At 44.1% G+C, this 12342-nt stretch overlaps 3 protein-coding genes and 1 long non-coding RNA gene across 4 annotated transcripts; 2 read left to right on the top strand and 2 right to left on the bottom strand.

Annotated features, from left to right (window-relative positions):
- The first annotated feature begins 32 nt into the window (after window positions 1-32).
- Window positions 33-545, top strand: LOC134192641 (uncharacterized). The gene is made up of 2 exons (XR_009971957.1): window positions 33-207; window positions 275-545. It is a non-coding gene; the product is annotated as an uncharacterized LOC134192641 (long non-coding RNA).
- Window positions 546-2970: 2425 nt separating this feature from the next.
- Window positions 2971-4002, top strand: LOC134192562 (ATP-dependent DNA helicase Q1-like). The gene has a single exon (XM_062661304.1). It carries the CDS (start codon window positions 2971-2973, stop codon window positions 4000-4002), a length of 1032 nt encoding a protein of 343 aa, XP_062517288.1.
- Window positions 4003-4069: 67 nt separating this feature from the next.
- Window positions 4070-4750, bottom strand: LOC134192564 (uncharacterized). The gene has a single exon (XM_062661305.1). It carries the CDS (start codon window positions 4733-4735, stop codon window positions 4070-4072), a length of 666 nt encoding a protein of 221 aa, XP_062517289.1. The 5' UTR covers window positions 4736-4750.
- A 1026-nt stretch (window positions 4751-5776) lies between these two features.
- On the bottom strand, window positions 5777-6808 carry LOC134192495 (uncharacterized). The gene is made up of 3 exons (XM_062661234.1): window positions 6586-6808; window positions 5842-6508; window positions 5777-5785 (listed from the first exon to the last, which is right to left on the bottom strand). The coding sequence occupies exons 1-3, from the start codon at window positions 6642-6644 to the stop codon at window positions 5777-5779; spliced, it is 735 nt and encodes a 244-aa protein (XP_062517218.1). The 5' UTR covers window positions 6645-6808.
- Window positions 6809-12342: the final 5534 nt, after the last annotated feature.

Raw genomic sequence — 12342 nt, 5'->3', positions numbered from 1 at the left:
CTAGAAAGCTCATTAATTAATATAATTGCGTTTGATACATGAACCAGAGAGGAAGCCCTCCGCGAAGAGCGCTTGAACACGAAAGCGAATGAAGCTGTTGATGGACAAAGTGCCGGTGAATAATGAGCCCAGGAGTGGCCTACATGGGACTGGTCCGCTGAACCTACACTCTCCAGCAACGTTTCTTTCTACTGAACTCAACTGCAGGTTTGCGCTAATTGAAACCGACGTAGCAGTGTTCACCACTCTTGCGCGTTTACTCTGACATCTCTAGGCTGTGGGGGAAATGGTGTGAGAACTGCCGGCCCTGTTTCACTCAACGGTTCATCAAAGCAGAGACATACAGCTTGTTGACGATAATGGCTCTCCTCACGGTGAAGTGGAAACATCTAGGCATGAGAAAACAGCAGTGCAGCGGACCTACCATGTTCAGAAAGTGTTGACTCGTAGTTGCATGTGTTGTGTACTACGTACGACTTGTTTCAATGCACGGACTCTGATTGCTACATATTTACACTAACTGCATACAATGAGTTCATTTCTCAAACTACCGTGCTGCAGGTCTAGATTCGGCGTGTACTGTTGGCGAAACTGAATGCTGAAAAGGAGTCGTGACACTGCAGAATATTACATGGCTGAGCTGTCTAGATACGTACTAGAAGCGAACGATGATGTCAACTACGAACTTCACGCAAAACAAGCAAGTGCGTAAAGCGATGTCACGTGTTACTCAACCTACATGCTTAGCTAATCGAATTAGCTTTATCAAGCTATAAAACCGGATCTGGAGTCCCACGTCACTATGAAGTTCTCGAAAGCGACCAGGCTTTTCTCGCACTGGAGCAATTCCGGTAAAAGCTCCTCCTCCCGTGTGATTCACGTGCGTTTAGCTCAGCGACTGCGCGGGAGAGTCTGGCTTGCGAGGCTACGTTTACACGACACACTCTGTAGGCGAGCCAATGCTTTGTAATGAGCGTGTCATCAACGTGCGTTAGTTACTTGAGATTGACATACTTCGCGTTTGCTTACGCTTGCAATGGATAGAAGCCAAGCCGCTCGCGTTTTCCCTAGGGCTTTACAAGTCATATCGAGAAATGCATAGAACATATACGAGACGTAGGTCTATCGCCTGGCGACTGTTGCAGCTACGGAGTTGAAAAGATTTGTTTCTTCCACATCTTGGTCACTCCACAATCGGACAATACAAAGAGTCTCCGTCTCGTTGCACGCCATTTGTACGAAATGAGGATGCGCGACTCTTTTCCAGCACGTTATGCGTTTACACGATGCACTTGACACGAGCCAGCCCGTGCTGGACCGGCTAGAAATACCGAGCCGAGCTGGCGCCGCTCGGCCCGCGCTTACATGTACCGTAGAAACCGAGCCAGCACGGGCTGGCCCTCTTACAAGCGCTCGTGTAAACAGGGTATAAATCAAAACTACTTCAATTGCTGAAATGAGTCGATTTCACGTGCCATTCTTTTTACTGGAGAACGAGCTCGAGTCGAAGACAATGACATTGATATTAATTAATTACGCGTGCATGTTGTGATGGTTCATCAGCGACGTTCACCTGCTCTCGCAACTCTGTCCTCAGTCCTGCAGCGGTGTAGCCAGAGCAAAATTTTTTGGAGGGTTCATTATTAATATCAATTTGTTTAAAATTAATATTAATTTGTTCAAAATTAACTGTATACGTATATATAATACGTATAGATTTACAAACTAACAAGGTATCATTTCGGTACTGTATAATTATGTACATAAAATCACTCTATTAGACTATAAAAATAGATGAGCAACCACACCTATAACTTTTTGGGGTACTGAACTCCCAAAAAACTAGCCTCGTACCAGACCCTCTCGCGCGTCGTGCCCGGTTCCCGTATAACACGAAAACGCTGGAGAGAGTCTGGGATCATACCGCCTACCGTTTATGCTGTTAGATGATCATCTTAGCTCGTATGTCACAAAGCCTCGGGCTAATAACACGATTAGTGTAAGTGCTATTCTCATGTGTCACACAGAAAGTCTCTTGGACGTGGACGCGTTTCTCCTGCGATCGCCAATATATCTCTTACGTTGAACAACCTGCAGGATGTTTTCAGAAGACGTACAAGACACGGTAAGCTGGGAGGTGGGAACCCTTTGGGTAGGCTGTTACGTAATGGTAGAATCTTTTTATTAGTACCAGAGTGGTAGGTCTCAGACATAGCATAGGGTACTTGATCCGCACAGCTGTGCGCAGACTCTTCACAAAGCGCGGAATGGCTTCTGAAAGCGCGAATTTTGAACTCGGTCTGAAATCTGTTCTTTCCGACGTATTTGGACACCATAGTTTTCGTGAAGGTCAGCTTGAGGCCTCCAAGGCGATTCTTTCGAACAAGGATGTGTTTGTTCGACTGAAGACTTCGGGCGGCAAGTCTTTGTGCTACCTACTGGCTGCCCTTCTCTTGAACGGTGTGTGTGTGATCATTAGCCCGCTGATATCATTGATGCATGATCAGGTAGGTGTAGTTGCTTGAAGCAGCCAGTTTGCTTTAGTTATTAGCCTCCTGATGATTCAAGGTCGCCAAACTGGTAAAAAAGGGAGTGTTTGTCACACGAATTGAGTCCTTGTCAGACGAGAAACTGTTGAAAGACATTTCTTCCAGCAAGTACAAACTAAGTGAGTAGTATTGGACAATCTTTTGGTCAGGCAATGGTGGGTAACAGTGGTTTGTCTAGTTTATACGTCTCCAGAAGCGATCACATCAAGTTTTTGGCGAAACGCATTGTCTAGGCAATTGAAGACAGCAATCTCCTTCATTGCTATTGATGAAGTACATCTGATCGAAGAGTGGGGGTCTACATTTAGACCTTCTTACAAGGAACTAAGTTTTATTCGTTCTTGCCTGCCTACTGTCCCTATTATGGCTCTCTCAGCAACAGCTCCTTTTCCTTATTACGTCTGTAACCCAACATCTGAATATGCCTGACTATGTTCTAGTATCTGGATCTCTAAATCGTCCAAACTTATATTTTTCTTTGGATTCATCCACCTCTATTTCGTCAGTCTTCCACTTGTTAGCTTCTATGTTGTCCTCTGTAAAGTATTCTAAAGATATTCCAAAAACTCTTATATTTTGCAGATCAAAGGATGTTTTGTATAAAGTGTATATTCATCTTGTGTACAGCTGCAGTAGTATAACCAGGGGTACAGTAGGACAATACCATGCCACAATGACACTTGAGGGGCGATCTCAACACTATAGAGAATTCAAGTGTGGCAAGCAGCGAGTCATGGTAGCTACTAGTGCGTTTGGCCTTGGTGTGGACATTGATGACATCAGTGAAGTTATTCTATTCGGTTTGCCAGACAGTGGATCTGAGCTTGTGCAGCTTGCTGGACGTGGAGGGAGAGATCCACTAAGGTTGTGCCTTGTTCGGTTTGTGGCACACTCTCAGGACCGTAGGCTGTCAGTGTGCAACAACGAAATTGTGACTCTTGCCTCAAATAAGGTCTGTTTGAGAAGAGTTCTTGTTTACAAGATTTTGCAGTCAGATGAGCCATTACCTGATAGTGATTTGTGCTGTTCCTTCTGCAATGCATCTGATGAGCGACCTCATATTTTTCAGCCAGAGGTGGATTGCACCTTACCACTTCCTCCTATTCCATGCAGATCTGCACCGTTGAGATCACGTCGTGTTGTTGCTGGTCAGAGAGGTGCTTTGAGGAAAGCACTACTTGAACTTAGAAGGACGGCAGGTGGCACAAGATACAGAATGAGAGGACTAGATGGGGTCTTATCCATGTTAGTGATTGATAAACTAGTAAAAAAATGTAATAAGATTCGATCAGAAAATGATGTTAGGTCACTAGGAGTTGTAAGGGACTTCAGTTTAGCAGTTTTTAAGTTAATTGAGTTTCACATTCCTTGCACTATAGCCAATATTAGTAGTGATGGTACAAGGAGCACTTCAGCTTGTAGACATGTTTTAGGAGAGATTACAAATCACTAGTAACTCACTTTAGGCTATGTTTCTCAATACAAGTAGTTACGATATTATGTACATGTGTCTATTTCTGTCATAGCTGTATGTCATCAAGAGAATCAATTTCTTCATGGTCTTCAGTGGACTGATTGTCCTCAATTCTCAGGTCTGTCTTACTTAGGAACTTTGCAATCCATTGCTTGGATAAGGCAACTTCATATCCTTTTTTCTCTGGTGTTGTGAAATGTCTGTTAGATGGCAACTTTCTTTTGGGAATCCGACAAGTGACTTGACTGGCCAATAGATTGGATGTCATCATTTGGATGTCTTTTTCAGCACTTGTACTTGTATGCCTTGTACCTACATGAGGAGCATGAACTTCCTGATCGCATAACAGTGCAGCATCATGTAATAGCTGAGATGCTAAGCTTATTACTCTTAAATGATGGAGGGTGATACTGCCACCAGAAGATCGTAAAGCTGTTTTGATGACAAGATTGTGGTGTTCTACTGCCATGTCTATTGCTTTCCCATGACCAGGTATGCCCAGAGAATTAACAGCTCTGTTGTGAGTTACTATGTAAGCAAGCCTCTTGGAAAAGTCAGCCTTCAGATTGGCTAAGAGATTTGCTGCTTCATTGCTGTAGTTGCTGCTCTTTGTTGCGAGGAAGTACAGTAACCACATTCGCCAATGTTGGATAACTCTTGGGCCATCTTCGTACTTGATGGCTTCCCTCAAATCTTCATAAAGGAGGGCCATGCGCAGAAAAGAACGATGGAAATTATACAGGTTGTCTGCATCATGGTCATCTTCATCTGTTCCCATAACTAGCACGTCATTGGCGAATCTCTCTGCTGTTTCGTTTAGCCATGAGTTCGTTATAATGGTTGCATCTTGTACAATTAAATCTGAGGTAGCAGATATATTGAGAAAGGTGATGAGGGATGCAGTCAGATGTGCTTCTAATGCATGTTTGAGGAACTCATCGGATTGTTGAAATTTTTTGCAGCAGCGGTGACTCCACTTCGGTTGATCAGTTTGCTGAGATGAGCCAATGAGCCAGGAAAATCATGTGACTCCCAAAATATGAGGAAGATGACTTTTAGGCACTCCCATGCGAAGTGGAAATCACCAGGATTCTCTTTCGCCCATAGGAGGCGTGCTGAAGGAATATCTGCTACCCTTCTACGCCGAGCTGCACGAATTGCCCTGCAAGTCGCTTGGTCACCGACAACACATTGTTGAACAGTGTCATCTATCGCCAGCATTTTTTGAAATTCTTCAAGAATAGTAACATTATTGTCAGTGTAACTTTCATCTATGTCTATCACTGCAATAGGGTGGATAATAGATTTTGTTGTTGGGTGGTCATGGTTGTCATATTGATGTCTTGCTTTAAGGTGATTGCAGCATTTGAACCTGTGTATGAGTACCTTCTGAACTCTTGTCTGAGCAGATTCGTGAAATGTTTTGTCGTCATCATCATTCGGTAGAATGTCTTCCACAGCTAAATCTCCTCGAGTGCATTGTGGTAATTCTGTTGTGTTGTAATCAGGTGGGGGAAGTCTGGCTACTTTGACAGCCAAACGGCTCGTGAAGTTCCATGCCTCTGTATGTCTGGCATGTCTCTCATGGGTGACACGTTTCTCAATATTTATGTTGTCATAGGCAACGATCCAGTCTCCATGTTGAAGCTCTCTGTTCTGCTCTATTGCCTTTGCAGCGTTTTCCACATACCTAAACGTTTGACTATATGACAAGCAGACACCCATATGGTTAAGAGTAGTAATGACTTGTTTACTAGTTGCCCTGGCAACCAACATCAAACTAACTAGAAGCTGAAAACCTTTGACCTTGTCACTTGCCTTCTTCGCTAGTAAGCAGACTGCTGCCAAGCTGTAGATATCTTTTGGTCCTGTAGTGGTGTCAGTTTGGCCTATCGAGGAAAGCAGTGATGTAATTTTGGGAGCGTGTGTAAGTAATTGGCTGTGTAGATTATGTAAACTAAAGTCTGCAGTCAGTGAAGATGGATCTGCTGCATCAACTGGACCTGTTGACATGATTCCTCCAGCTCTCTGTAGCGCATTCAGCTCTGCGTTAATTTCTGTATCTACTTGATGCCACTGGATAGATTGACTCTCAATAATTGATTGTTGCAGTTCAGCCTCCAAGTCTTGTCCGCGCTTCTTTTCACGTTTGAGCTCAGCTTCTAATTGTGTAATTCGTAGTAGATGGTCAGAGGTCGGTGATGTAATATCCTTTGATGACTCTTGTATGCAAGAACGTTTGGCTGGACTTTCCTCATGATCACTCTTTCTCCGGATACCGCAGTAAACGTATGAGCGGCAGCCGTGAACTCTGGCGCTTTTCCTCTCTACAGTTGATCCAAAGGCAAGGCGCACTAGCTTGCCAACATCCACAGAAGACAGCGTTGCCTTTCCGGCGGCCAACAAGCTACAGTTGACGCTGTTCATTACCACTTTCGTTGGAACTCTATCTGATGAGCTTCCCGACTCATATTGTTCTTGTAGCCTAGCACAGTCATAGAGCAGCGCTTAGTGCATGCATAGACTCCAGGCTACTGGTGATCAAATCACATTGGACCTTACAGCTTCAGGTAACGTGAATCGAACTCAGGAGATCGCTCTGTGAATGAATCGGTTTCCATGTCGCATAGACGAACGAAAAACAAACAATGAATGTATGCAATTCTGGGATATCACAGATAGCGTAATGCCTAAGTTGCTTTGATAGAAAGGTGTATTGTTACAGCATAATGAACTAATAGTATGAAAGTATTGACGTTGGTGACGTGGGGTGACACTTAGATGACGTGGGGTGACACTAGGTGAAGAAAGTAGGCGGTATGAATCCAGACCCTCTCCAGCGTTTTCGTGTTATACGGGAACCGGGCACGACGCGCGAGAGGGTCTGGTACGAGGCTACCAAAAAACGATAGCTACGCCACTGTGTCCTGTCCTCTTTCTATTCAGCTTTCTCGTAGAGATTTCAACTTAGCTTATATTTCTTGAGCAAGGTTGAAAGACCTAAGAGTGAGTAGACTCGCGGCGTCGCCCCAGACGCAGTGTGGATGGCAGCGCATCCGGGACTGCAATCCACTCTGCGTCTGGGGCGAGGCTAGGGGTGTCGTGGCTAGGGGTGTCGTGGCTAGGAGTGTCGTGGCTAGGAGTGTCGTGGCAGGGCGTAGCTAGTCAGACGAGAGGAGTTCGCTCTGACTGAGACATATAACATTTGTCTGGAACTGCAAGGCTCGTGAGTATAATTTGCCATATAGACGACAGCAAAAGAACGACCGCTACGGAATGGAAATCCCGGATGTTATAACTATTTTCTGGCATCACGAGACTTGCCTCGTTCCAGACTTCTGCGCCTTTGTCTTGTCCGTTTTAGAAATGCAAAGTTTGGAAAGAGCCTAACAGAAGCCTAGACTCGAGCCAGTCACTCCCCGCCTTCGTCATTCCCCGGATTGTCAATCCTGGTACCGGCCGGACCGCCTACTGACGTCACTAAGTGCTTTCTATTATTGCACATCGCGTGCCAATTGCCTTGGGCACATTACACACCGCTTCGTAATTGCCTTCCATAGTTGTTTCGACGTGGCACACAAGCACTGCACAATCGTTAGGAGATCGGCAGAAACCGCCTGAACAATGTATCTAGCTACTGTCTATTTCCCGTAAGTGTGAACTCGGAAGTGAGTAATGAAATAGAGGTCACAACAGGTGTGCTCATTAGAGCACTAGGCGCTGCTCCAGTTGGACCATGTTACACCAATTATCTTAAATGGTTCCAGTTGCTGATCCGTTGGTCTTACAAGATAATTGGATAATAACAAGTGCTCCACCTGTTTCACTTTGATATGCAAAAGCAATATCCTTCTGTTTTGTTTAGAGGAAAAGGCTTAGATAATTTGATAAACAGAAATGCCAGACCTAGCGGTTTCTAACAATATCGCGGAAGTCCAAAAAACAGCGGAGATATTGATGATTTTCAAAGTTAACACTTGTGGGAAACAGACAGTAGAGTGGAGAGAGCTGTAGGCTGCTTGTCTGAACTATCAACAATGCATCATCAGCATGCGTGGAATGTTTCGACGCTCCGTTCTTTTGAAAACCTGTTGTTTTGCAGTAGACTAGACACTCTACAGCGTAGCAACAGGCTTTCAAGGCGCAGGCCTACGTATACTGTAGAAGAATTCACTTGTCGAGAGGATACCACTGCATGTAACCTTGTCTGCTAGAAGTATGACCTCTTCTAAAAAAAGTATATTGCACTGGAAGAAGGTGGTCCGGTACCAGTCTCTCCCCGTTCCAGAGTGACAATGGCAATTCACACAGAAACCGCCCAAAGTAATAGCCACTGCCTATAGGTCATGCACGCGCCCTATGGCCCTAGGAGATAGCAGAGCTATGAGAGGGGGTTTGCTTGCAACCCCAAACCCCACCAGGTGCAAGCCTGAGCAAGACGTCCACCGAATCAGGGTAAAACTCGGCCACAAACTCTTCCAAATCACCCTAAGATGTTCATTTACTACGAGAACTTAGTGAACTAGACGACAGGTAGAAGGTTTCGTAGTCGCTCTGGCAAAGAAATGCACTTGGCCTCGTAATTCTACTTGCTGTTGCGGAGAAGCAGCTCTCTCTAGACTCTGAAGTTACGTACTTTTACAGTTCACACTAAAACTTATATGATGAAAAAGTAACAGTAAACTACTTGTATTAGCAGGTTGGCACACACATTTTCCCGCTAAAAAGTCGTAGGCAAATACGAGTAACAGCGACACACCCACTTTCCAGTGTTGTTACGACCACGCCCATTGTATTGTGTTTTCTACTCGCAACACCCAAAATTCCTACAATGTACGTCACCTCCTGTCGTTCCAAAAGACAGCGTTAGAAAACCGTTTTAAAATGCATACACTGAAAAATTACTAATAAAAACACGGTCTGAGCACGGGGTGTGTTGGTAATTTGGCTGAAGAGGAAAAAACCAATTGGTGGGCGTTTTCTTAACACAGTCATATCAGATTTAGATCTAAGCTATACATACATAAATACATACATACATACGTACCTACGTATACGTACACACATACCTATGTAGATGATGATGGCTTGTCCACTGCATTCAGACTTCAGTAATGACTTCATAATGTCCCATACGAATGACAAGCCTGCTTTAGATTTGCATTTCAGACCACATGTCTGGTAAAGGTAAATGATGGTAGAGGTGGTGGTTTTCTCTTTTCGTCTAATTAATTAATTTCAATTCTGGCGTTTGAGTTACAGATGGCAAGTAGCTACACATACATACTGTTAAATGGAAACCAGATTTATCCAGGTCGTCGATCGCCGCAGCAGAAAAGACTGGTGTAGCTTCTGTAGATGGGGATCTCGACCAAGGTGTCCTCTGATCGCGGTCTTTTCACGAAAAAAACTTGTGACTCCGCTGTTCTGCTAAACGTCGTTTGGAAGAAATAGATGACATCGACGTAGAACAAGTCAGTAACAAATCTACTTGTAGCACAAAGCTCACAAAGAAGAAGAAGAAATTATCCAAACGTAAAAGCACGGGAACAAACCCGGATGTAGCCTCGCAGTACTGTGTGCGTGAAAGTTATTAGCCTCGCCCCAGACGCAGAGTGGATTGCAGCCCCGGATTGCAGCCCCGGATTGCGGCCCCGGATATCTTGGTATCCCAGGCACTTACAAACATGGAAATGATACTTCCGGAATGCGAGTGAAGAGGTGAAGACACTGATGCATTCTAACAGTCAGAATGATGCTCAAATACGTTGGAACGAGCAGCTTCCGAAATATTACATATGCAGACTCCACCTCAGTCGGACATGGCCCATCCTATTCTAGCTAAAGAGTAGATGTAATCACCTTAATTACATTTCTTAGAATACACTAGACAGCCAATTAGTTCTCAATGACGTCTCTAGAGTCACAAACGAACTCAATTCAGAGCTTTAGAAGACATCCGCACCTACTTTTGTCAGCAGTATTTCTGCAGCTGTTCTAGAATGCCATCACAAGCTTGTAATGAGTGTTCACATTGTGTTTAGCAGACGTCAATGAAGTAGTTACGCTAATTCAATTTCCTATTTTTCCCACTAGACAGACAAAACTGACGAACTCCAGACCCACAATTCTCACACTGCACCTATTGTTCGAATGGACTTTAGTAGTATTGATGGAAGCGCATCCGGGGCTGCAATCAGCAGTTGTGATGGAAACGCATTCGGGGCTGCAATCCACACCGCGGCTGGGGCGAGGCTAGAAAGTTACCGACTGTTCGCTCTGTGCAGCAACGATCCATTCGTGATCGAAGCAAAAATTAGGCAGTTTCCTCTCTAAAAAATCGCAGACTACGAATCTAGGTGGTAACCCTAACATTTCTATGTCGTGCTTCCACTCTATACATAGCTTAAGGCTAAGTTTAGCTCAATGTTAATTACATTAGTCTATCCTAGACGAGTTCATAAACTAGACCGGTTCAAGAAGGCGACTGTTTCTACTCCCATCCGGGATGTTTAGGGTATTCGGACAAGTCTGTTTTGCAATGGTGCAGTATTCCTAAAATGGCACTTACATTTCGCTGCTCTGCAGCAATAGTCTAACGCACTGAAACTCCAAATTCAGCAGCTCTAGGTACATGAAATTGCTGCTAATTTTTCTCCTTTCATTTCATGCATTTTTCGAGGCAATTCCATATCAACATAATCATCAAAACGGCATTGGCAACGACCATCTTCAAGCACGCACGTTGCCATCACGTGACAGTTAAATCTAACAAAACAGTTTAGTGCAGATGGAAACAGATTAGCTTAGCTAAACCACTTGTTATATACACCGGTGTAGCAGAAAATCCGTCCCGGACGAGACGTCTCGGAGCTAGGAAATTCGTCACCCTTGCATGTTCTAGGAAATCGGTCTCGGGCGGAACAGATTTCCTAGGAAATCGGTCTCGGAGCTAGGAAACGCAGCTCACTCTGAATGTCCTAGGAAAACCCAGAACGGCCGGTTTTCGGTATTGAAAATGCTTCCATGCAGCAGGGAATTTACTAATGGGCCTAAATCATGATATATATATATATATATATATATATATATATATATATATATATATATATATATATATATATAACCACGTTTTTAGGAAACATAAAACATCGTTCCCGGTTTCTCATTTGTACTGCAGCCTCCCACTATACGTATGTATACGTACAGCACAGTGTAAACAAAGTTCTAGGCTCATCATACACACAATGCAAACAGTAATGCACGTCGAACGCAAACACGAACTGTAGATATGATATACATGTGTATAGTGTCAGCTAGTGTATGCATGCAGAATTTTTACTTACAGTTACCACAGGTCCATTTCTTGCTCCTAGTAGGCAATATCGGCAATAACACCAATCATCTCATTTCTGGCACTTCACTGTAGCAGCAAATGTCTCGGGCATCAAGCACCAACGACAAAGCTCAATCATGACACTGCGAAGTCTCTTGGGACGATGAGCCATGGTCTTTGTCATCTGCGGAGAAGGCATCATTTCTTTCTGCTGAAAGCATTTGAGAAGGTGCCGTCTCATCAGTGCCTGGTCGAATTGCAGAGTCGATAAATTGTCTCCAAAAGCAAGATGCACAGCAAATGCAATGGCAAACAGTCCACAATCCGAACCTCCCCTCTGCTGTTGGACATAGGGCTTTTGAGCAAACAAGTTGATGGGATCATTTCCATCATCATCGTCTTCGCTATCATCTTCTACCGTCAGCCTATAAATCAAGGCTAGCTGGTGACCGACAGAAGTACTAAGTTGAAAACCGACCTCTTTGCTGTCATAAACTGATATAGGCATGTTGGCCACAGCAACTAGACGTTACCCAATGGCTTTGCTCAGGGACGTGATGTATCTGGATGCCCTTATGCTGGACTGGAATAAACCATTCGTCTGTGAAAGTAACGATGACTGTAGGCCATCAATGTGTGGAACTGTTTTTTAGTATGCTGTGAGCAACAGAAATATGCTCATCCGTAACCTCGTGGCCTTGCATGAAAATTTCTCTCTTTCGCCTTGAAATAGTGAAACTGTTCTTCTTAGATTCCTAATCAATTCATGAAATACGTAAGTTAAACCTCTCAGAGGGTTTCCCAAAGAGATACTTATTATAGTACTTCTTCGTTTTGTTTGGGGTTGAGTTTGGCCCCTATAATCAAGCTTGCGCTTACGTTTTTTTATCTTCTTCTCTGCTATTCTCCTCCTCATTCGCTGTCTAACGGCATTCTTTGTCATCTCATTTGCCTGTATATTCGACCTCTACCTGTTCTTCATT

The sequence above is a fragment of the Corticium candelabrum genome, chromosome 16 (genome assembly GCF_963422355.1).
Source record: "Corticium candelabrum chromosome 16, ooCorCand1.1, whole genome shotgun sequence".
Lineage (NCBI taxonomy): Eukaryota > Metazoa > Porifera > Homoscleromorpha > Homosclerophorida > Plakinidae > Corticium > Corticium candelabrum.
This window is presented reverse-complemented; position numbering and strand designations above follow the sequence as displayed.

Bases quoted from the DNA above. Each gene is read 5' to 3' on its own strand.
- LOC134192562 (XM_062661304.1), top strand. From the start codon at position 2,971: ATGCCTGACTATGTTCTAGTATCTGGATCTCTAAATCGTCCAAACTTA.
- LOC134192564 (XM_062661305.1), bottom strand. From the start codon at position 4,735: ATGGCCCTCCTTTATGAAGATTTGAGGGAAGCCATCAAGTACGAAGAT.
- LOC134192495 (XM_062661234.1), bottom strand. From the start codon at position 6,644: ATGGAAACCGATTCATTCACAGAGCGATCTCCTGAGTTCGATTCACGT. The intron at 6,509-6,585 runs GTAAGGTCCAAT...TGACTGTGCTAG, and splicing joins GATTCACGTTACCTGAAGCT to GCTACAAGAACAATATGAGT.